Here is a 23959-nt window from a genome sequence, read left to right on the forward strand (position 1 = left end):
AGCACGATTTCTGTTCTTATCCTGAAGCAAAGTTCTTAACCCGAGGTACTATTTCTGGGTTAGCGGAGTCTGTCACCTGAAGCGTCTGTAACCTGAAGCATATGTAACCCGAGGTACCACTGTATTTTCATCAGAGAAATGTTGGAGGGTATGGAATTATGCAACTCCTGTGCCAAGGAGATAAGTAACTATACAATCATTAGAAGACATAGGAAGGAGATGCTGATAATTGAATCCGGGACCTTCTGCGCACAAAAGTCAATAGCCTGACTCAGTATAAGGTAGCTTTCTTATGTTTTGAATATATATTATGCACCTTGACTGGGGACAGGGGACAGACAGAGGCATTTCATAGAATCATGAGATCATGGTATTCTACAGTTGGAAGACCACCTGAGGGCCATCTTAGTCTGACTCCCTGCAAGGCAGGAAAATGCAGCTGTCCCAACCATTGATCAAACCTGCAACCTTGGCATTATCAGCCCCACTCCCACAGCTCAGTCACCAAAGTCTGTGCACGCATCATAGATAACAAGCCCATGGCTTCCGCCAAAGAATCATGGGAACCGTAGTTCACCGCCTTTCAGAGCTGCAGTTCCCAGCACTCGTAGCAAGCTACCGTTCCCAGGATTCTTGTGGGAGAAGTCACGCATATGCGGCCCAAGTGTCCTGATTCGTACTACCTTGGATGGTGGCACACTCTCCTCCACTGGTGGTTTTTAAGCAGAGGTTGGGCAGTCATCGGCCAGGAATTCTCTAGCCGTGATTCCTGGGGTTGGACTAGATGACCCTTGGGGTCCCTTCCAACTCTACAATTATGTGATCATGGCTCTTGTTCCAACTCCGTTTATTGCTTTACTTCTATAAACGCAAGGAATAAATATTTGCCTTTTTTATATTGCAGTTTTATGTTATGAATTTCCCTGAGATCTACAAATGAAGGGCAGTATACAAATTCAACCAACCAGTTAATAAATTAATAATAATAATAATAATAATAATAATAATAATAATAACCAAGCCCACTTCAACTCTCCTTTTCCCACCTTCCTGATCTATATGCTTCTTCTTCTTTTTTCCCTTCAGACTTTTACACTCAACAGCAAACTGTTTCCCCACCTATGGATGTGTGTGGCATGGGATTGAAACTCTGGAATGCAATTGATCCTGGGCAAGGCAGCTGGGGGGTGGGGTGGGGCGGCGAGGTTTTCCCAGATCCTCTGGCAGCCCTGCCGCGCGGCTTTGCGTACCCTACCAGTTGGTACAGGCAGAAGGCTATTCTCTTCGGGGCTCATTGACGGTCAATGTAGCGTGCACTAAGGGGATGCCTCCTCTATTATCTGTCCGCGTGCCGGGATTGGCTGCATGACTGTGGGAAACGCCAAGGAGCCCAAAACTCACATCGCTGCTGAGCTGCTGGTGGATATAAATAGAGGCCCGCGGAGAGCTTTGGAGCAGAAGGGTTGCGTTCGGGTCAGACAGCTAATACCCAGAGCTGCTTGACTTCGGCTGACAGGGTCACGGATGGCTCCTAGCTGCATGGTCCACGTGGAGGAAGAGAGGGTGCTGGCGAAAGAGAAGAACAAGGTAGGCAAGGGTTTCAGCAGGCCGGTCTTGGCAGAGGTGTCATTGCCCTAGAGCTGGTCCCCACATGCTGCCGTCCCTCAGTGTCTTGTGTGTGCAGATACAACGCCACAAGTTAGAACATTTAGGATGTCCTCGCGCTGCTTCAATGTTCTGCTTCTGCTTCTTCCGCAACACACCCCCAATGAAAAGGGGTTCACACATTCAGCTGTCCATCATCAAGTGCAGATCAATCAAAGGACTGGCTTGTATGTGGGAACTGATGTCAGTGTGTGTGTCAGGCAGAAGGTAACACTGGCAGAAGGGAAGGCTGTAGAAAGAGGGAAGTTTGGGTTGAACACACAGTTATTTTAGAAAAGGGTAGGTAGAATATTAGACTGAAGGATGAATGGATAGATTATCTGGGTGGATCAATGAATGATTATTAAATGGGATGGATGGGGTATTAAATTGAGCTGTTCAGTGGGTGGGTAGTTAAACAGAATATTAAACTGGATGGATCAGTGGTTGCCAAACTTTTTTGTCTTCCTGGACCACTTGCAAGTTGCTGAGGGTCTCGACAGGCTGCTTAGTAAGTTTTCTGCCTGTAGTGGCAGCTGTAATGCACTGTACTAAATTAAAAATTAATTTTAATGCTTCTTTTATTTCCCTATGTTGCATTGGATGACAATTTGCATTCCGTGGAATTCAGACTGTGCTGCTATTTAATACATTATAAGAAACAAAAGAAGCAATGAAATTTAAAATCACTAGGAATATTTAATGTGGACCTGCAGTGAATCACCTAAATGATGCTTGGAGACCATTAGTGGTCCATTCACCAGTTTGGTCCATTAGTGGTCCATTTACCAGTTTGGGAACCCCTAGTTTAGATAGATTAGATAAATCTAGTCTATAAAGCTAGGTATCTATCTATTACCATCAAATGTGTTTTAAGATGTGCTAGATTAGAAATGGGGGGGGGAGAGAGAGAGAGAGAGAGAGAGAGAGACTGGACCTAGGAGATCAATTACCCCCCTAATGCAAAGGTGGAAATTCTGCTATTCTGAAATCAAATGACAGGCAGTGGAAAATTCTGCATGGCCAGCAGCCCCTGAATGCTGTTGCGTAGGTTTTATTTATTGACTTTGTGAAACTTAAAGGCCTTTTTCATTCTTTCTCCTTTGCAGCTGAGGAAGCCAGTGGTCGAGAAAATGCGCCGCGATCGGATTAACAGCAGCATTGAGCAGCTGAAGGTCCTTCTCGAGAAAGAATTCCAGAGGCATCAGCCCAACTCCAAGCTGGAGAAAGCAGACATCTTGGAAGTGGCTGTCAGTTACTTGAAGCAGCAGCAGCATCAAATTCAGGCTCCTGGTGAGTTTCCATCCTTAGGTACCCAAGCCTTGTCAGGCAAACACAGGGAAAATGTAGATATATTCTTTGATCTGGGAAATCTAGCTAGGAAACAAATGAGCCCACAACCCACGGCAGGTTCTGGCTTTCCACAACTCTCACTGCCGTGGGTTGTGGGCTCATTTGTTTCCTAGCTAGATTTCCCAGATCAAAGTCCAGAGGCCAGTTTGCACAATACATTTTTAAGTGTAAAAATGCGGCACAGGGAAAATGTAGATATATTCTTCAGGGAGGAATGATTGGTTGACCTGTGGCAGGTGCATGCGTTATATGCCCGAAGGTCCCTCAGGATGGTGTGGTAGTGCAGAGTGTTGGATTTAGACTAGGGTTGGAAACCTGTGGTCTTCCAGAAGTTGTTGGACTACAACTCCCATCATCCTTGACCATTGTCCATGCTAACTGGGTCTTAAGTAGTCCAACGACACCTCGAAATCCACAGGTACCCCTACCCCTGGCCTAAATCCAACTATCTGAACTACTGCTCTATACTGAGAGCTTGCCCCGGTGAATCCTGGGAACCACAGCTTGTTAAGGGTGCCGGGAATTATAGCTTGGTGAGGGGCAAACTGCAGCTAGCAGCTAGCAATGCACATTCAATGTATGAATAGTCAAAGAAGGAGCCATAACCACAAACCTAAGTTGTGCTCACATCTGTGCATCTGATATAATAATTAAAAATATGTTATTTCATCTCTCTAGCACTGAGCCAAAAGAATCCAGAGCTTGATTTCAACACCGGCTACCTGCGTTGCTTGAAGGAAGCGCTGCATTTCCTCTCCTTCTGCGAGCCCAAGAGAGAAACGCAAGCCCGGCTGATTAAGCACTTCTGCAAAGTCCACGTGATCGCCGACAGGGTGCAGCCAGGCACGCCCGCCATGGGCTGCCTGCCACCATCTCCTCGTGCCCCACCCAAGAAACAAGCTGCCAACAAGAAGCCCCCAGCACCTGCTACGGTGCTCTGGAGACCGTGGTAGGAGGAGCTGGATGGACTTCCAGTAGAATAACCACCTACAAAGAAAAAGCAAGAAAAAGCTCTGATAAAACCTAAAGGAATCTTTACGATTCCTCTTTAAGAAGTAGGAAGCATTTGATTTCCAAGGAGGGGAGAGTTGGGTTGTTTGTTGTCGCAAGAAATGTCCTTGCAAAGTCATTTCCCTTCACAATGAAGGAGCGTGAAGTTGTCTGCTCTTATGGGCTGCTGTGGCAGAGAGGAGGCGTCTTTTCCTTGGCAGTGTAGAAAAGGAAAGAAAGTGGTTTCAGCTTTCTGACAATAGAGATGCCTTGCCGAGGACTTCCAACAGCATCTGTTGGGAGACTGAAAGACTTCCTGACTCTCTGTTCATATTGTCCTTCAGAGAGAAGGGGTGCTTTTGTTTCGACGCTGTAATTTGTATCAAAGTGCTCTAGTCTTTTCTTTCTTTCTTTTTTTACTTTCTGAGTGAACCTTCCAAGAACCTAGCTCCACTGACTGAGAATCCCCTGCTGTTCTGATAGTGTGTAACACACTCCAATCTTTCAGTGGGGAGAGATTTCAGAGGTTTCCCATACCATCGGCTATGCTGTCCGGGGCTGATGGGAGTTGGCATTCCAACAGCATCTAAAGGGCCTTGTGTTAGGTTTCACTCTCTGTGTCTTATGCATCTCCCATTTGGGAGAGTTTTCTGCCTTTTGTGAAGGAAACACATGTTTATGTATCTTTAATAAGGAGAAAGTAATGTGCGTATGTACGTTTGTTGAACACGAACGAATTGGAATGCTTTTATAAAGCGATGTTGCATTCATCCCCATGTGGTGTTGAATACGATTTGAATTTCTTTGATGGAAATGTTAATAAAGAAATCATTTTTTCTTCCACAATGAATGAATCCTTCCTTTCAGCTCTGGAGTAGTATACTTAATAAGCTGCACAACAACAACAACAAGAAAACAACACACACCTGTTCAAATCTTACCTCTGTAATGAACCCATTAGGTATAAGTCATGATATAATCATAGGGTTGTAATCCAATTAAGTTCTACTTGAGACAGACCAACTGAAATTAGTGAAATTGACTATCTTGGATCCATTATTTTCAGTTCTATTCTGAGCAAAACTTAATTGGATATAATACATTGGCTGTGTTCACAAGGCAGTTTATTCCATTTTCCTACAATCCACAATCTACTAAGAGTAGACCCACTGGCCTTCATCTGCATGACCTAGCCCATTCATTTCAATGGGTCTACTCTGAGTAGGTCACAATCTGATACCTTCCTCCACTGGTCACTTGCAATTAAGCACCACGGCTATTCACTTGCTAGCCCTGCCTACATTCATATTTGCTTTATTTTTTCATGGCATTTATACTCACACAGACATAATTTTATTTGCATGCTGCCTTTCCACAATTCAAACCATGCTCAAGGCAGCTCACGGCATGAAAAAGAATGTACAACTACAACCTAACAAAAGTAATCATAAACAATATCTAAAGCATTAAAAGATACACAACAGAATTGAACAATTTTCACATTAATAAGAATATCTGAAGTTTCCACATTAATAAGAATATCTGAAATAAAGGTACAAAAAACCAACAATGTCCCCCCAACAACAACAAAAACCCAGCAATACCCCAGCCCAGGAGTCTCAGCTTTTGTAGCTGGAGTCTGTCCCTCCCAGGCCAGGTGGGGAAAAGCCTGCAAGGCAAGGGAGCAGATCTTCCAAGGCTCAGAGCCAAGATGACAGAATGGAGTTACTTAGCTAAAGTATTAAAATAGTTCAATATGGGCGCAGAATTCAGCAGCTGGATTGCTATCAAGCACACTTGTGTCCAAAGGATCTGTCCAACATCAAACTGTCTAGAGAGGCTGGTTGTGCCATGCGGTCCTAACCATCCTTGCAGTGTACCAAAACGGAACTCTTTCCAGAGAATACTTTGTCTGCTACCTGAATAGCACCTGTCAAAACATGCTAGCTAAGTTTGAGCGAGTGGGTTTGTTGCAATCAAAGCTTGCTCTATCTCACGGGGTGACTCTAGATTCGATAGCCAGTGGGATTTTTCTACATAAGGTGTCCTTCAGCTTTTTCAAGGATTTGTGCGTGGCATGAATATTATGAATATCTAGAGAAGTTCAGCATTGGGAAAATCAGTTCGTCATCACTTTCATACCCTCCTCCAGTTGCCTGATTAGCTGCAGCATTAACACTGCGTCTTGTATCACAGATAGTTCTGGATGGAGCCATTACAATACTGGAGTTCTGCATCGGGATCTGAAAGCAAAAACCTCCTTGAGATCATCATCTGTGGTATTGTATGGCACCACCAAGAGGGATGGGTAAATGTCACACAGTGCATAATGTTCATTGAGAAATAGTCTCCTCCACTGTTCGTTAGGCAGACCTTGTCTTCTGTATTCAGCCATGGGAATTAACAACAGCAAGCCATTTTCCTAAAACTTATCTTCATTTGCAAATTCAAAAAAAGATGAATTACATGACCCTGGAAAAGCACCTTTGGTCAGGACCTCAAATCCATCTCTTCTGCTGTGACCGTCTTGTTTCAATGTGTAAATTTCTCCTGTCCTTACAAATAATGTCCAATCCATAGGAATTCTGTCCTTTGCTTGAAGCGCCTCCCATTTTTTTAGTCTTTTAAACTACAACCAAAGGAACATCTAATACCAACGGTCCCAAGTTCTTGCTTCTCAAGTACGGTCTGTAGTAGCTTGTTCCTCCTTTAACAAGGCCATTAAATGGGCACATCCTTTATAAATGACTTCCTTGTCTGTGCCTTCGTTTTCCCTGCTAGATGATGTATTTCTTCATTGCTTTCCCAGTTCGTTCCATCTTTCATAGACTTTGTAACTGAGGAGCTTTCCAATGAATTTGAGTTACATCCCAGCATTGATGAGCAGGCCATACTTAGTGCGGTGGTTCTGGAAGAGGGGATAAGGATGTCTATTGGGCAAAGGCACTTCCAGCTGAAGGCAGCGGCAGGAAAACCCTCCCTCCTCCTGTGACTCCAGTTCCTGCTATCCCATCAGCCACTTGGTTACAGGACACCCCCTGTCACTCATCCCCTGGGTCCCTCGTTAGCCCTACAAAAAGGTTCAATAATCAACCTTACAAGATATGGCACATGAGGAAAATGGAAGCTCAGGCACAACTTCTGAAAATTAACTTTCTTGTAACACATTCCATCCATGCAGATTCTGGCTGTCTCAAAGAGCAACAACTCCTTATCAATGACAGTGGCTGTTCGTGCTGCCTTGCCCTCTCTGAAAGCACTGTCTCTCCCCCCCCCCAACCAAAAAACCCCCACATCAGATCCAGGAACAGTGTCCATCTAGAAGGCTACAGGTTTCCGACCCCAATCTATCCTATTTGAGCATAGTAAGGAATTAATGTGCATAAAATTTGCACCTGCTATTATTTATAAGAATACATATGACACAGTAATAATAGTAATAGTAGTAGTAGTAGTAGTAGTAGTAGTAGTAGTAGTAATTCCACCCTGCACTTTTCCCCCAAAGAGTCCCAGGCACAATTAAAAATAGCTGCTAAAATTGAAACAGGCATGCAATCCATTTCATCAGATTGGGGCACATCAAGGTCAGTGGTCTTTAGCAGGTGGGTCAGTCCCACTGCTGGGTCTCTGCCTAACCTAAGTTGGGTCACAACAGCAGCATTACCAACATACATATACATGTCAGAAAATTAAGAAGTGGGTCCCCAAATGCATGTTTGGGTTAAAGGTGAGCCCTTGGTCTGAAAAGGTTGAATACAACTGGTCAAGGTGACCAGTCTAATGTGCTGTCCCAGGTGCTTAACTATTGAAGGCTAGCTCTCCTGCTCTCCCTTCTTAGGTTTCTTATATTTTAAGATGCATTTAGTCCTGACAGCCCTTCTCCCACCAAGAGCAAGAATTCAATTCCCATCAGCCCTGACCACACTGGGCAACAATATCTGGAGTGGTTGCCTAACCTATGCCAAAAAAAAAAAAAACCCGGACACAGTCACACCAAAGTCACATTTCAGCCCACCATCTTGGTTCAAAATGGCGTCCAGCACCCAAATGTCAACATAGACCACCACCACCTCAGGAACACTCGAAAGGCAGCTGTACCCATGCCAATAAGAGGAAGAAGCCATACCAAAGTCACACCAAGTTCCGGTCTGCCATCTTGTTTCAAAATGGCAGCTGACGGCCCAGCATCGATGAAAACCAACACACACACACTGCCTTATGTCAAGTTTGGCAATGGTCTATTGACAGGCTTCTGAGCTCAAGGAGGCTCAAGGAAAACAAAACTAGCAAACGGACGGACAAATCATTTTGGGAAATTTATAGTTGGCTGTTGTTGTTGTTGTTGTTAACTCTGAATGGCTTTCCCCAATGCTGGCAGCTTTTCTCCTGGGAGACCCGGGTGGGGGTGATATTTATTATGTTGATCCTGTGGCTCAGAGGGACTCTTCCGACAATGCCCCTATTAACCTCCAGAGTGTGGGGCTGGGTTTCTCGGTGTTTCCCACACTTTCAAGCCCATTGATGACATTCATGGGGAGGACAAATGAAGTGTGCCTGGGCCACAGCGCCCATTAGTGCCGCTGTGCAGCTCACTATTGTGCCGGCCGGCAATTTCTGTCCTGATAGGCCATCTGGAGAGCTTCGCTTTCCCAGGGACCACATTGAGCGATCGGCATTATCCCCCAGACTCTCTCTCTCTATATATATCAACAACAACAACGCTGGGAACTTTATGCTCTCTGACACCAAATCGCTGGCATTGGGGAGGCCTTCCCAACTCATTTCAAACCCTCTTTAAAAGGTCTAGAAATTGAGGGGGGTTAGAAAGGGGGCCCAGAGAAGGGGAATAATAATGATATTTTATTTTATTACAGTTCAGCTTGCCCAATATTGGTACATTTGACGGAATCTATGGGAGGCGTTTGGGATGCTGGTGGCACTGTGAGTTAAGCCACAGAGTGTAGGACTTGCCGATCAGAAGGTTGGTGGTTCGAATCCTGCGACGGGGTGAGCTCCCGTTGCTCAATCCCTGCTCCTGCCAACCTAGCAGTTCGAAAGCACGTCAAAGTGCAAGCAGATAAATAGGTACCGCTCCAGCGGGAAGGTAAATGGCGTTTCCGTGCGCTGCTCTGGTTCGCCAGAAGCGGCTTAGTCATGCTGGCCACATGACCCGGAAGCTCCCTCAGCCAATAAAGCAAGATGAGCGCCGCAACCCCAGAGTCAGCCATGACTGGACCTAATGGTCAGGGGTCGTTTATGGGAGGCATCAGGAAAACAAAATCCAGAGTGTGGGGTTGTAGTCAATGATAACCCTTCTCAGAGTAGACCCATTGAAATGAATGTCCATCATTAGCTTAGGTTTGATAAAGTCAGTGGGTCTACTCTGAGTTGGATGAAGCTCAGGGAAATTCTGGTTCAGACCAGGCTCAAAATACTTGGGGAAATGTTGGGATTGAGGAATTGGATCAGGTCGAAGCCAGCTGAGCCGGTTCCCCGCTGAAATCAATGGGCCGGGAATGACTTTCCCCATTGACTTCAACAGGACTCACTTAGACTGGATGAAGTCCTATACATTCTTACCTGGGAGCCAGTCCCACTGACGTCACTAGGACTTCTATCTGAGCAGACCTCCGCAACATCGCTCCATAAAGCACACGGCAGTTTGGGCAGAGGGAGGAAGGGAGGTAAGCGGAGTTCTGTGTGCTTGATTCAGAGCTCTCTCCCACCCCGCAAACATCCAAATGATTAAAAATCGGCATCAGGTGACCTGAGAGGCCAGGGTTCAAAAGCTGGGAGTAGAGCTGTGTGCAGCACTTTGAGTTCCTTGGAGAGGCATATGACTGTAATATGTACGTAAATTACTGTTTTCATGTAGAGCAGCGCAGGCATGTGGCTGTACAGACTACAACTGGTAGTAGTGTGGTGTAGTGGTTAGCGTGTTGGACTGTGGGAGGCCAAGATTCAGAGCCGCCATGAAGCTCACCGGGTGACCTTGGAGCCAGTCGCTGCCTCTCAGGGTTGTTGTGAAGATAAAATGGGGAGAGGATACTGTGAGCTGCTTGTAGGAAAAGGCAGCATTATTAAGAATAATTTTGTTTGTTTGCTTGCTTGCTTGTTACCTGTCCTTCACTTCCTCTGTCCCCTAAGCATTACATATTATATTTCTAAAAAGAAAAAACCCAATACAGTGGTACCTCAGGTTACAGATGCTTCAGGTTACAGGCACTTCAGGTTACAGACTCTGCTAACCCAGAAATAGTACCTCAGGTTAAGAACTTTGCTTCAGGATGAGAACAGAAATCGCGCGGCGGCAGCGGGAGGCCCCATTAGCTAAAGTGGTACCTCAGGTTAAGAGCATTTTCAGGTTAAGAACGGACCTCCAGAACGAATTAAGTTCTTAACCCGAGGTACCACTGTAAAGTCATCAAATAAATTATCTAACAAAATGAACAGTTGTGTTCGAAAAACTTCAAACTTAAAATGTTTATGTGTTTATTATGTAAATAAATAATCAAATATTAAATTATTTAAATAAAACAGGATGCACCATCAGGTGCCTCCTACCCCTGAATTGCTGTGTTTAAGCCTTTGCATCTGAGTTTGTGGGGGTTTTTTTCCTTCCTCTTCCCTCCTTGTCCTTTTCCCCTTGCATATCGTGTCTTTCAGGTGCTAAGCCTGCAGGCAGCGACTGTCTTGTTTTAAAATGATTGTATGTAAAAGCCACCCAGGGTGCCTTTTTGGCTGAAGAGCAGGGTGCAAATGCTCTAAATAAACAAATATAAATAAATAAAACCTTTACCCAACAAATTTATCCACCAAAACTTCCACCAATGAGCTTAGTGGCTGAGGTGGAAATTCAAACCCACACTGTATGTTTTTTGGCATGCCTGCTAATAACTTAGGTAAGTTTACCCAGATATACAATGGGAACATCTATTTTAACATACCATTTTATTTTATAATTAATATTTTTAAACTACTGACCTTTTTTACGTCCTGTAAAATTTTGGTGAATTTGTTATTAACTCTTTTATCCATAATTTTAAATGTTTTTTATATTAGGTAAAAGCCCTTAGAGGGTTTTTTTGCTTATTTTTACAAAAGGGTTGTAACCAACGCCAGGCCTACTCTGAGTAGACCCATTGAACTGGGCGTGTTACTTTTGAGGGGGTCCACTCTGAGGAGGGCTTCGTTGGATAAACCCAAATCCAGTCACACAAATTTAAAAGAAGGGTCGAGTTGATAACGACAGTGCCTCAGAGCATGGGCAGAGTGCAATCCCTCCTAAGGGAAAAGGTAAACAAAAAAAGATGGAAACGAAGCACCACTTTTTTTTACTTTTTTTTACCCTGGGAATTAACCGCCAGCAGATGGAAGAGCAGAAAAGCTCATTGGTTTAATGGGCCTATAAAGTGAGTGTGGAAAGGAAGAGATACTTGCAGTGGTGGGAGAATTGGGGGGGGGGGGTAGGTGGGAGTGTGTGCAGCCAACCCACCCCTCCCCCACCCGAAAAAGGGGGTTGCTGTTTGGGGCATGACTGCCTGGTTCACCTCAGATGGTGTGAGCCCGCAAATCCCTGTTTCCCACACATTGATCCATTCATGCTGTTAAACTGCAGACAAAAGACGTGTGCCTCATGAGTCCTTTCATGCCATCTGGCCTGTACTCTGGAGGGGTGATTTGGAGAGGATAAGGAGTTGGAGGGGGGGAGATGATGGAGAGAAGGAAGGAGAGTTATTTCATGAAGAGGGGCGAACCCACCCACCCACCCACCCACTGCCCCCTGCTCAGGAGTCCCTAGGGATCTTTGTGACGCGGGTGGCAGTCGTTGCTGAAATCCACTCATTTCATATTTCCTCCCCAAAAAAAACTGTACATCCGATTTCTTATCCGAACCTCCCGCATTGCCACCAGACTTTGTGCGGCCCGCCTGCCCAGCTGGTGTGCCCTCAGCGCCATGCCAAAGGCAGCGGTTTGTGTCTGAAGGCTGCAATCCTCACCCCACTTACGATGGGAGTAAGGCGCCCACCTGCATTCGATAGGACTGGCTTCTGAATGGATAGAATTGCGCTGGCAGAAGCAGTAAAACAATGTTATTGCAAAGGCTTCTGCCGGTGCTGGCATATGCAAGCTTTTGCATCACACAGGATTCTTCGTCAGGTGGCCTGGAGTTCAAACTGCATGTGTTAAGCTAGAGAAGTGTAGCCTTCTGTGTTTCAGGCTTTGGTCAGATTTTGCTCAATTTGGCAAGAGGGACGCACATTCTTTAAAACCAGCCAAGTCCCTCACAGGTTTGAAATAAAACTGGCGGCTTTAAGAGTTCACTGACTCTTGGGGCCGGTGGAAGCTGTTCAAGAATATAAATCACCACTGCCTTCTCTTAAGAACCTGTCAGCTATAACTGGGGCCTCAGAAAGGTAAGACAGGTGTGGTCTCTTTGCTCTTCAGAAGCAGAGAATCACAGAACTGTTGAATTAGAAGGGATCCCGAGGGTCATCTAGTCCAACCCCAAGCAAAGGAGGGATGCAGTTCAGTGGCTGAGCATCTATTTTGCACACAGAAGGCCGTAGGTTCAATTCCTGGCATCTCCAGGAATCTGAAAGCCTGGAGATCTCCTGCTAGTCATGGTAGACCTTTTATTTGCCAAAGTACTAGAGATAGTGAAGAAACATTGAAGGGTTTTAACATTGAAGGGTTTAACCAAGTGGAAACCAAGGGAGAGGCGGGAGGAGAATTAACTGCCTCACTAACGACTACCTGCTTGAAGGGACATGGTACTTGCTAAGTGCTACTTGCTTAAAATATCATGATACAAGTTATTTCACCTTCTTATCACTGGCAATGATCACATTATACTCCCGCCCCGCCCCGCCCCCGTCTCTCCCTCCCGCTGCTTTTGTGAGTAATTTCCTCTCTTTTCTTTGATTTGGGAACTGAAAAAATATATGTATGTAACCTTTGTTGGCTTTTGTTTTTGTTTTGTTTTTAAGGTTAGGTGACTTTGCTTGCTTTGCTTTTAACTAGACAGCAAGGCTACCTAAGCATGCAGTATGGCTGGGGATTCTTTTTGTGCTACAAAAATAAAAATGAAATTGTTGAATAATTCCGCAGAGGAAGGGTGGGGATTTAACACTATGTAAGTACCCATTGCATTGAGGCCTGGGGATGAAGGGAGGCAGAGCTAAATACAAGAACTGGTATGTGTGATTTTGAGAGGGGGGCTGGGAGAGATGTACCCAACCAAGTCCTACTCACTCAGCCTAAACCCATCAGTGGACCTAAATTAGTCAAGTTCATTAATTGCAATGGTTCTACTCTGAGGAGGCCTATAATCCAGGGTGGACGCCAGCCAGATGCAAAAAAAAAGAAGAAAAAGTCACAGTCCTTGTGCACCTTTAATAGGAGACAATTTTTGCTGACCAACTTATGCTCCAGTACTCCCTGCACCCTCCCCAGAACATATGTTTTTCCTTTTACATTTTGGTTGCTATTCTCTGAAAATCGACCTCACTGTATTCATTCAAGCACACTTTGATGTCAGTGGAAAAGCTCTGGGTCTCCTAAATCCTGCTAGCCCCCCACTACAAGGGAAGCTTTTGGAAACGGGAAAGTTGAAGGGGTGGGGGGAAGGTGTTTGCACACACAGAGAGTCTTCCTGAGCATCGCTCCCTGGCACTTAATTTCGCTGCATCCTGGGAAAAAGGCAGCATATTGAGATGTTGACATCCCTCCGGCTCCCAAGGCTGAAGATAATGGCCGTTCCCACATTCCCATCCTCCTCGAAGCTGGTCTCTGTTGTTACGCGCCCCCCCACCCCAAGCTCCCCAGTCCACCTGCTCCTTGGGGAACAGTGGTATTATCCCAAAGCGATTCACAGTCAATTTACCATGCTGTAATAGATGCCTCCCCTATTGTCCCCGAGAAACTTCCCCATTGGCCAGGGAGTGTGGGAAACTCCAAGACGCTCTGGACCCAGGCATTTGGAGGAGGCTGGTGTGTATAAATAGAGGCCCCCACTCCCTTTTGCTTCCACACAGCAGACCTGAAGCCAAACAGTTTCCTCGCTTTCCTGGGTTAATCATGGCAACAGCCGGCGCTTCACTGGAAATCCAGGCATCCAAAGTGAAAAACAAAGTAAGTGTTTTCTTCTATTGTCCTGCTTGGAAATTGTCAGATCCTGCCCCATCAAGAGAGAGGGGGTTGTGTGGAAGGCTAGCAAAATGGACTTACTGTACTCAGCTTCCTTATACTGAGTCAGACCAATGGGCGCAAGAGTCTCCCCCAGACTTACCTGGCAATATTTGGTGGGGTGGGGATGTTGAAACCTAGGTTAAATTTTGCACGCAAGCAGATGCTCTTATCGCTGAGCCACGGCCTTTCCCCACGTGCTAACTCTCTCTTTTTCTCTCCTTGTCCCCTCGCAGCTGCAGAAGCCGCTGGTGGAGAAGTTGCGCCGCGACCGCATCAATGGCAGCATCGAGCAACTGAAACTGCTTCTGGAGAAGGAATTCCAGAGACACCAGCCCAGCTCCAAGCTGGAGAAGGCTGACGTTCTGGAGATGACCGTCAGCTACCTAAAATATAGCCAAAGTGAGTGCTGGTCTTGTTTATTTATGCTAGAAACCTGCATCAGTTTAATGCCATATTCAGTGCATGGATCTCTACCACTACTGAATTCTGGGAGGGGTAGTTTGGTCAGGATTGCAGCGAAGATCCCATGTGCCACTCAGAGAATGACATTGCCTATGGCTCCCTAGGGTCCTTGACACAATGACAAGTCCCCAAGGTTCTCTAGGGAGAAGAAATGGCTGTTAAGCTAGGTTTAATGTGTTGGGTAGCTATGCCCTTTACGTAGCTAGTGTATGTTAAGTTAAAAGACCACTGTGGGCACCCTCACCTCTAAATCCCATCTCTCTTTCTTCACAGCACTGGCGACATCATCTGTAAGCAGAACCCAGGATTACAGCAAAGGCTATTCCTCCTGCCTGAAGGAAACTCTGCAATTCCTGGCCATCCACTCAACGAACACCGAAACCCAGAGCAAGCTCTTAAGTCACTTCCAGAAGCCTTGGGAGGTGGCTAGCAAGGACAATCCTCCACTTTCTACCCCCGCTCTGCTTCAGAAGGGGTCACCCCAAGGCGCCATCTCAAAACCAGCCTACAAATTGTGGAGGCCTTGGTAGGAGAGAGTTCTTATTCTCAACATGTGTTTCTAAGACATCCAGGAGGAGTTGGCAATTTGCCATGCAAATCCTGCACCGCTCCTCGGGAGAATATGTGCGGCTTAATATGTATTGATATCTGACTGACAGAGGCCTTCCTCATTCAGAAAGGCAAAGTGCTCAGAAAGGAAAAACCATTCTGAAAGAATGAACCAATGTCATCCTTATATTGGGAGAATTCCGAGCAGCTGTTCCAAGGGGAACAACAAATCATTATAATTGTTCTGTGTTCGGACTTTGATGCTTATTATTAATTGTTAGAGTGTGTGTGTGTTTGAGGTTTGTTTTGTTTGCAAAAAAAAAAGAGTAACTTCTAAGAAGTTTTGGGGCCGTTTTCTTTTTTCAAGAGTCTCTGTGCTTTGTGTAACTTCCTTGCAGCCACAGCAACAGACTGGCCAGATTTTGGTGGCCAGGGTGAATACTGATGATGGCTAGGGAACTGAAGAAATCCTCAGCTTGCTTACTTCACTTACAATTCTCAGGGCCACCTTCCCTTTGTGGGAAGCCCTTGGGGGCCGCAATTCAGTGAGGGGTGGGGCCAGAAGTAGGCAGAGTAATGGGGTGTGAATGTTGCCTTTGCATGGCAGGCTACATTCCAGCCCTGCAAATACTAGGTTTCGAAACACACAAATATCCCCACGCTTCATCCAAGAAGGGCTATTACGAGTTCATGGACATAGGGAAGGTTTGATGCAGGGCTGCAATGAAGTTCTGTAACATTTATATATTTCCAACGCACATGTAGTCTGTGAAACAGCTGCTATTTAGCTGTGCCCACAAATGCAAGAGGCTATTTTGAAAGAAAGAAAAAAAGGCCTTTGAATGTTGCTGCTGTGATGAAGTTCTATAACATTTGTAGACTGTACAGAGTGTGGCAAGAGAAAAGCGTTACCCTGTGACGATAACGTGTAGAGGATGTTCTTCAAATTGGTTGACTCTCCAAGGCAGAGTGTTTGTGTTCGAGATGCTGAACGAATGCTTTTTATAAAGGCAGAAACATAGTTTTCTATCCTCATAGGAAGGAACGTAACAGCCCAGAGTGCTGAAATATGTATAACATGAATTGTTTAATGATGTCTTTTATGAAAGGCTAATTGTACAAATTGTATTTACTTTTCTTTTGGTACCATAACTGTTTTTATGGTAAGTTAATTTTTGCTGGCTACCGTCCTTGGAGGATGATGTAATGTTGTTGGGTGTGACACACCAAATCTGTAATCCGTTGGAAACCACTTTTGCACAGTGAATGAGAAACAAATAAAACTAGCTTGCCTTACATGCATTTCAGTGTATCCAGTGAGTTCTGATTTAAGATGGGACACTCTGAGCAATCGGCCTCTAATATCAAGGGAGTGTGGAGTTTTCACTTTGCTTTACAGCCAGATTGTTACTCATGAGTTAAGGCTGCAATCCTAACTGCACTTACCTGAGAGAAAGCCCAACCGAGTTCAATAGGACTTACTTCCCAGGAGACATGGTTACTAGGACCGAACTGTTTATCCAATTGTGTTCAATGGAGCAGACTCCCCAAATCTGCTTAGGAGAGCAGTTTTAGTGAACTGTACACACACATAACAGAGCATTTGTTAGTGGTGTTGAGAATTGTTTGGAAAGGCCCCTATTCCCCTCAGAGAGCTACAATATCCAGAGTTCCCTATGAGAAGAGATTGACTATTAAACCACTCTAAGAACTGTAGTGGGGGGAATAGGGGTCTCCTAACAACACTCAAGACTACAGCTCCCAATAATCTTTGGGGGAAGCCATGACTGCTTAAAGTGGTAGGACACTGTTTTAAATGTACAGTGCAGATGTAGAGAAGCCCTTGTCTCCTAATCCCAGATGTGTGGAGGTGTTTGTGGTTCCCCAGGGGTGCAAAAACGACATTCTGCACATGCACGAAAACTCTCCCTTTTTTCTTATTGCATTGCTTGTCTAGGCTAGGGCAAAGTCCGCTTATGACTCCAGGAAAGCCTGGCTCCAATTGCAACCTGAAAGAAGAAACCCGAAAGAAATAATCAATTAACCAAAAACCTCTCTGTTTCACTTATTATTTATTCAGTTTCTTACTCATCCTTCACTAAAAGGTCTCAGGGCAGAATACAATATTTAAAATTCATTACTGAAAACTCTTTAAAACAAATTAAGAGTCACAGGGCAGATGCATCTCTGCAAGGAGGGAATTCAACAACCTTGGAACTGCCACAAAGAATGCTCTCCCCTGGGCCACCACCCCCTCCAAAGACCACCCATCAGGTAGAGTGTGTTGCAATAATCCAATCTGGAAATCCAAACTTGTTAAAGACCTTCCATGTTCACTCAAGGCATTCTCTGTGGCAGCCTTTAAGTTGTGTAATTCCCTTCCCAAACACGTATGTCGGGCATCTTCATTATGCTGAAGATTTACCCTGTCCTTTGAAACCTCAGGTGTGTGTTTTTAGGGCCCACCTTATTCCCGTAACTGTAATCTGTTTCAATTATCTATCTAGTCATTCATTCATTTATTGAATTCCTATACCACCTTCCATCTGAGGATCACAGGGAAGCTAATAATATAAAAACATAAAAATACATAACAAACAAAACAATAAAATAAGAAACAAAACAATAACACCCCCTGCCCAACACCACTATGTTTTTATAGGTGCTGTTAGCTGCCCAGAGTGGATAATAATGGTAGCCGCCGGCCCCGTAAGATTAAGAACATAAGAAAAGCACCGTCCAGCCACCCCCAGAAAGGAGGAACAGCAACACTGTCAAGCTACATTGCGCCATCTTGTGGGCATTTCCCCTTTAAAACAAAAACAACTCTGACAAGTGGGAGCTGCAATAAAATGTAAGGTCATTTGCTAGCAAGGTTGTCCAGCCAGTCATGACCTCCACCAAGATATTTATTCTACCCTCCCATCACTCATCTCTTCTCCTTTGTCAACGTTTTGCGGCTATAGAGCATGCTCGACTCCAGTTGTTGCTGTGGGTTTAATTGTGAACATCCAACTGTATATCCAACGTGTTTTACTCTGTATTGTTCACGGCCCAGGGAACATTACTTATCGGACAGTGTACAAGCATTGTTAATAAATACATTCTACTGGTGCGGGGGGGGGGGGATTGCCCTTTATTATTATACTTCTGCAAACCTCAAATGCATAATTTTTCATAGGCCTGCTTAGCTGGTCCTTGGGGGAAGGGCCACATTGAGGTGGTTAGACAGAACCGGCCCAGAACATCTCCCTATCGCCAAGTCGTCATGAGATGTTCCAGACATCCTTGCAGTGTTTACCCCCTTCTCCACCCACTAGTAAGGATTTGCAAGGCGTTTTCCTTAAGGGAAAGTACTTGCAGAGCCTCATGCCTTCCCCCATCACATGCGTGGCAGTGGGACATCTTGCCTCAGGAGCAGAAACGTTTCAGGCTGCCCCTGTGGCTAGAACATCTGTTTTGCATGCAGAAGGTCCCATGTTCAATCCCTGGCATCTCCAGGCAGGGCTGGGAATGTCCTGTCTGAAACCCTGAAGAGCTGCTGCCACTCAGCAAGTACAATCATAAACCAGATGGATCTTTGGTTTAATTCAGTATAAGGCAGCTTCCTAAATTATTATTATTTTAAATGCACTCTCCTCTGGATTTTGTAATGCATTTCTCCAGCCAAGAAATGTGTGCTAAAGTGCATACGCTATCGTAAAGTCTCCATAAAAATTCAGAAGGGCTTTTTTCTTTTTCAAAGCCAAACTCTCCTCTGCAATGCATTTCTCCAACCAAGTAACGTGCACAGAACTGCATATGGTACTCTAAATTCTCCATTAAAATGCATGTCTGTGAAAACATACAAAACTGCCTTATGCTTTGCAAAATAAAAACAGTAAGAAACGTGTATGCTAGGAATAACTGAATACAAATATGTGCAGAACAGGACAAATTCACACTAAAATAGTGATGAATATTCAGGAGGCCCCCCCCCCTTTTTTTCTTGTGAAAACTCTTCTCTGAATTTTGCAATGCAATTCTCCAGCAACATGCTGCAGGAAATGCAACATGCTGCAGGAACATGCTTTCCTATATATATATATATATATATATATGCTATATATATGTGTGTGTGTGTGTGTGCGCGCGCGCGCGCATGGAGAAAAAAACTCGCTAAAAAGTTGAGTACAGTATAATTTTCGGGAATGCTTTACAAATAGTAATGATGATGGTAGTGGATTTGCAAATCTAATGTAGAAACGTGGAGAACCGAACTGAAGGAATCTGGTAGATCCATCTGTCCCTACTCCCGAGTAAGCGCATTTCGATTGGAGGCAGCCTAAATCGTTTTCATTCCCTGGGCACGAATGGCGAAAGGGAACAAGAGGCGTGGGCGGAGCTTCGGGAAAGCACCGCCCACTCCCCCCTTTAGATGTATGCGGAGCCTCTTTCCCCTCCTCCTCCTCCCTGGCATTTAGCACGCAAAACATATGCGCATAAATTTGCATGCCTAAAGAGGCCGGGCACGCAGAGAGCGGGTCGATGCGTCCAAAATGGCGGAGCGGGGCGGGCGAGGCGGTGGTAGGAACAGCGGCGGCGTCAGCGGCAGCCTGGACAAGAGCATCACCCTCCCGCCGGACGAGATCTTCCGCAACCTGGAGAACGCCAAGCGCTTCGCCATCGACATCGGTGAGCCGGGGCTGGCGGGGACAGACGCCGCTGAGGGCAGAGAGGCGGCGGCAGCCAGCGCCGCTCCTCACGGCCACTTCACCATCTTCATTTGAGAGAGAAAAAGGGAGGCGGACGCGCGGAGGAGCTGAGGCGCCGCCGCCGCCGCGCGAGGGACGCCGGGAACAGTAGTCCCGCTTCCCATAGCGGCCCGTGGCGGCTGAGGGAGAAGCGGACGGCAAGTCCCGGCGTGCCCCGGGGCCGAGCGGGCGGCGCGGCGCACGGCGGGAGGTGTAGTCCCCGCTCTCACCGCGGCCGGCGCTGGCTAGCGGCGAGGAAACTACGAAGCCCAGAGTGCCTTGCTCAGGGGCCGGGAGGGGGCGGGGGAGAGGTAGAGAAGAGAACCTATAAACAAGGTTGCCTGCTTTGGCTGTACCTTCCCTGCCATTAGGGGTGGGAAACCCCACTAGGGTTGGGGGCTGGGGGCTGCCTGGGTATCGCCCCCATACTTGGGGTGGGGGAATTGGAAAGGAGTTTGACCTTGTTTTCTCCCCAAGTGGGGGTTGGGAAATGTGCTACCCTTGGAGGAAGGGGAAATAGGATTGGGCAGGTTTGCAGAGGTGGCCCCCAGGGCCTTTCTCCCCGGCCCTCATGGCTCTCCTCAGGCTATACCAGCCCAGCATTGCACACATAGGATCAGAGAGTAGGAATGGGCCACGAGGGTCATCTAGTCCAACAACCCTGTGATGCAGGAATCTTTTGCCCAAGGTGGGGTTTCGAACCCACAACCCTGAGATGAAGAGTCTCTTGTGCTCTATTGACAGAGCTATCCTGAGTTCTGTTTTTTGCTTTGCTGGAAACGTGCCCTTGAAATGCTTCTCTCGTTCATCTTGTTGAAGGGCAGGGTGTTTTTTGCGTGCTAGTGTAGAAACTGACCTGTTGTGTAAAGTTAAAATTTGCATTCGCTGCTCTGCCCAGTTTCGCTCCCTGGGCCCACCCATTGTTTGCATGTGGCCCTCAGAAGGTTGCCTGGGAGGGAATGTGACCCTCGGCCGGGGGGGGGGGGAGTTCCCCACTGCTGAAATGCAGGTGTATTATTACACCGTCATTTTATGTAACGTGCTTTAAACACGTTCAAAGCCAGTGCAGTGTGGTTGTGGTGTGTTAGAATGGTACCTAGAGGACCAAGGTTCAAATTCTCCCTCACCGATGAAGCTTGCTGGGTGACCTTGAGCTAGGTGCTAAATATCAGCCTAACCTAGCTCACAGGATTGTTGTGTGGATAAAACAGAGAGATTTTGCTATTTTAAGCTCCTTGGAGGAAAGATGGGATACAAATGAAATAAACAAAAAATAATAAACAAAAACTGAAAGTACTGCTTATTTGGTATAAAATTATATCCTATCTATTTATTTTTAAATTTATATCCCACCCTTTCTCCCCAGTAGACTTTGGTGTTTAAAGTGCTTTGCATATATTCATATATACTACAGTGTGGGATTAAGGAATTTGTGGCTGAAATTGACAGATGATTCTTCACCTGTTGAGGCAGGCCACAAAATGGACAGTGGGTCTAGGTTTGGGAGAGTAAGTAGTACTGACCTGCCTTTATCACTTGTCTTGCATTTGTCCCTGGTTTTTCATCCCTGAACGTTTGCGTGTGTGAGGAGAATAAGACAGATCGGAGATTTTGCTGCATCCCTGTCAATGAGGGACATCCAGCTAAATCATACTTAAAGCTGAGATTAATAGATTTAAATGTTGTTTAAGTCAATGGTTTCAGTGGTTCTGCTTTGAGATTGACTACTACTGGCTATCACTCGAACCTTTTACCTGTCCAAAAGAGACAATTTTCATATTATGTGTGGGTGGGGATAAGCCATAAACCTCATTTCAAGAAGAGGTCCTTTGTCACATAATTATGCTGATTTATAAAGAACTAGACATCTCATGCCATTGCATGTTGTTCCTGGAACTGCTGCTTAGCAAGCATTGGTGCCTGTGCTGAACTTTTGCTCTTTTGTTCGGAGAATTATCTGAGTTGTGTTTCCTCAAGAGTTGTTTAAAACCTGAGTCTTGCTGGAACAAGATGGTGTTTCCTGTTCTCATTTTTGTCTTACATTTTGAATCATCTGCAATTCAAGCCCCACAGTAGATAAAATTATACCATGCAATTAAAATCAAAGGATTGGGTTTGCATTAAGAGCTTGAGCTGGTATCCCCTGCCCCCTTGTGGAGTGTAACTTCTCCAAAAAAAAAAAAAAAAGAGATGATGATAGCTTTGTTTTTCACATTTAACCAAAAATGTGGGTTAAATGCTAGAGCTTGATTTCTTCTCACTAGGTCAGAGTGGAATTAAAGCAAGGAGATTAGCTGTAACCTCAGACACAAGAGCATCCCACAGTGGGTGTCCGAAACAGTGTTTGGACACCCACTTAGCTCTGCCAATTAGACATAAATCAGGTATCACATGTTGTTATGCTCTAGAAAGTCCCCCCCCCCACTCACAGTTGCAGAACAGTGTCACAGCGGACATCAATATAGGTCTTTGTTTTTAATAGAATCTTATTCAGTGCTGCTTGTTGTGCGTTTGTCACTTCAAACACAAAGACAAAATAAAAAACCACAAAAGCAAACTCCCTACAAAGAGTATGCATGTTATTCAGCAGGTGTAGTAAAACTGGGTTCAGGTGCCCAGGCTGTCTTTCCTAGTGACATACGTACTTGCAGAATTTTCTGCGGAATCTGGTATAAATTGGATGTTGGGAGATCTTCTGCCTTGCACAGCTTTCGGAATCAAGTGGTACAACTTTTTTCACGGACTCCAGGTTGCAGGTGGGAGTTTGTGGGAAGGTTCCCCTGATTATTATTTTTTTTTAAAACCCTCTGTGTTTGGTGCAAGTCCTTGCATTCTCCCTCTCATGTGACATTTCTACATGTAAGCCTTTCGCCTCCTTGGGGAACATTTAAAATGTACTTAATAACAACAACAACCTGAGAGCACATGCAGCTTGAACAGACTTATGATGCATCCCTGTTCACCCCAACTCAAACTCTGGAGTGCATGCTGTTTCTTTCATTTTTAAATCTTTTAGGAAGGAACTATGTGCCAGCTTTAAAAGTGTACTGGAGCAGCATATTTCATAAAAATAGGGGAGAACCTAAGAAGATACCTGCTGGAACCAAAGGCACATGTAATCCATCCAGTGGCAAGCCTGGCAATGCCCCTTATGGGAATCCCACAAGCAGGACCTGAGTGCAGGATCACTCCTTCCCTTCTGTGGTTTCCAGCAACTGGCATGCAGAGGTACAATGCCTCTGACAGCAGAAGCTGAACACAGCCATCCTGCTGTGTTGGTCTAATCCTTTTCTAAAACCATCCAAGTTTGTGGCCACCGCTGGACCTGTGGGAGCGGATGCCACAGCCTTAACTGTGCGCTGTGTGCAATATTAATTTCCTTTGTGTGTCGTGTTTTCCTGTGGAAGGCTGCAACTCCCTTATCTCAATGGGGCAGAGGAAACGCTTCAGTTCAGCATTTTCTGCAGCTTTCTGGAGATTAGTCCTGACAAAAGGAAATAACTACACGTTGGGCAATCCTGAATATTGTGGGTGGGAACTACCAAATAACCCGTGGCGAGGGTGGGCTTGGAACGCTCAGAGCGGATTAAGCACATCCTTTGATTGTAAAATAATTGTCGCTTTCCTGGTTCCTTTGCTGATTAGCTTAAATGTCAAGTTCAGCCTTTTGGGGACCTCTTCTGGTGCACACAGGAGAGAGAGATGAGGGTGCAGCCATAAAGGATTAATATTTAAAATTATTGCCTCTTGGTGTTTGTATTGGGTTTTTTTAAAAAAATCTGTTGCTACTTCCAGTGCATATTTTCTATTCATGTTTAATTTTTCTGTATTGATATTTTCTAATGTGAGCTGTTCGTAAATTAATGTCGGTCCAGCTCGGAGGACACCTGCTGAAATTAATGCGACTGGCCTTTTTGGATTTAATTTTAGTAGGCCTACTCTGAGTAAAGTGTTGTTGGATACACCCCAACGTATTTTAGACTGAAAAGAACTCTCCAGTTATAACATATGTAATAGGCTTGCAACTTTTCACCATC

The 23959-nt window shown here is 45.4% G+C and overlaps 3 protein-coding genes across 4 annotated transcripts in view; all 3 read left to right on the forward strand.

The window, feature by feature from the left end:
* The first annotated feature begins 1467 nt into the window (after positions 1 to 1467).
* LOC308482971 (transcription factor HES-5-like) lies at positions 1468 to 3960 on the forward strand. Its single transcript, XM_081016495.1, has 3 exons — positions 1468 to 1587; positions 2754 to 2937; positions 3676 to 3960. Exons 1-3 carry the CDS (start codon positions 1525 to 1527, stop codon positions 3948 to 3950), a joined length of 522 nt encoding a protein of 173 aa, XP_080872621.1. The 5' UTR covers positions 1468 to 1524; the 3' UTR covers positions 3951 to 3960.
* Positions 3961 to 14029: 10069 nt separating this feature from the next.
* LOC308482872 (transcription factor HES-5-like) lies at positions 14030 to 16491 on the forward strand. Its single transcript, XM_081016356.1, has 3 exons — positions 14030 to 14121; positions 14412 to 14577; positions 14914 to 16491. Exons 1-3 carry the CDS (start codon positions 14068 to 14070, stop codon positions 15168 to 15170), a joined length of 477 nt encoding a protein of 158 aa, XP_080872482.1. The 5' UTR covers positions 14030 to 14067; the 3' UTR covers positions 15171 to 16491.
* Positions 16492 to 19679: 3188 nt separating this feature from the next.
* The window catches only part of PANK4 (pantothenate kinase 4 (inactive)), a 28242-nt gene continuing 23962 nt past the window's right edge, over positions 19680 to 23959 (forward strand). The window contains exon 1 of one of the 2 annotated variants that reach the window (XM_081016099.1): positions 19680 to 19863. In XM_081016099.1, coding sequence (XP_080872225.1) covers positions 19728 to 19863 — 136 coding nt within the window. In that variant the 5' untranslated portion in view covers positions 19680 to 19727. Of the gene's footprint in view, positions 19864 to 22547; positions 22679 to 23959 lie in introns of those variants that run through there. The other variant, XM_081016100.1, reaches the window with a different exon arrangement.

Source organism: Podarcis pityusensis, assembly GCF_964106645.2.
Source record: "Podarcis pityusensis genome assembly, chromosome: 8".
Taxonomy (NCBI): Eukaryota; Metazoa; Chordata; class Lepidosauria; order Squamata; family Lacertidae; genus Podarcis; species Podarcis pityusensis.

What these genes read in the sequence shown, in the direction of transcription:
- LOC308482971 (XM_081016495.1), top strand. Translation starts at nt 1,525, where the DNA reads ATGGCTCCTAGCTGCATGGTCCACGTGGAGGAAGAGAGGGTGCTGGCG. An exon ending in TGGCGAAAGAGAAGAACAAG is followed by an intron (nt 1,588 to 2,753) that starts GTAGGCAAGGGT and finishes TCTCCTTTGCAG; the next exon opens with CTGAGGAAGCCAGTGGTCGA. An exon ending in GCATCAAATTCAGGCTCCTG is followed by an intron (nt 2,938 to 3,675) that starts GTGAGTTTCCAT and finishes TCATCTCTCTAG; the next exon opens with CACTGAGCCAAAAGAATCCA.
- LOC308482872 (XM_081016356.1), top strand. Translation starts at nt 14,068, where the DNA reads ATGGCAACAGCCGGCGCTTCACTGGAAATCCAGGCATCCAAAGTGAAA. An exon ending in CATCCAAAGTGAAAAACAAA is followed by an intron (nt 14,122 to 14,411) that starts GTAAGTGTTTTC and finishes GTCCCCTCGCAG; the next exon opens with CTGCAGAAGCCGCTGGTGGA. An exon ending in CTACCTAAAATATAGCCAAA is followed by an intron (nt 14,578 to 14,913) that starts GTGAGTGCTGGT and finishes CTTTCTTCACAG; the next exon opens with CACTGGCGACATCATCTGTA.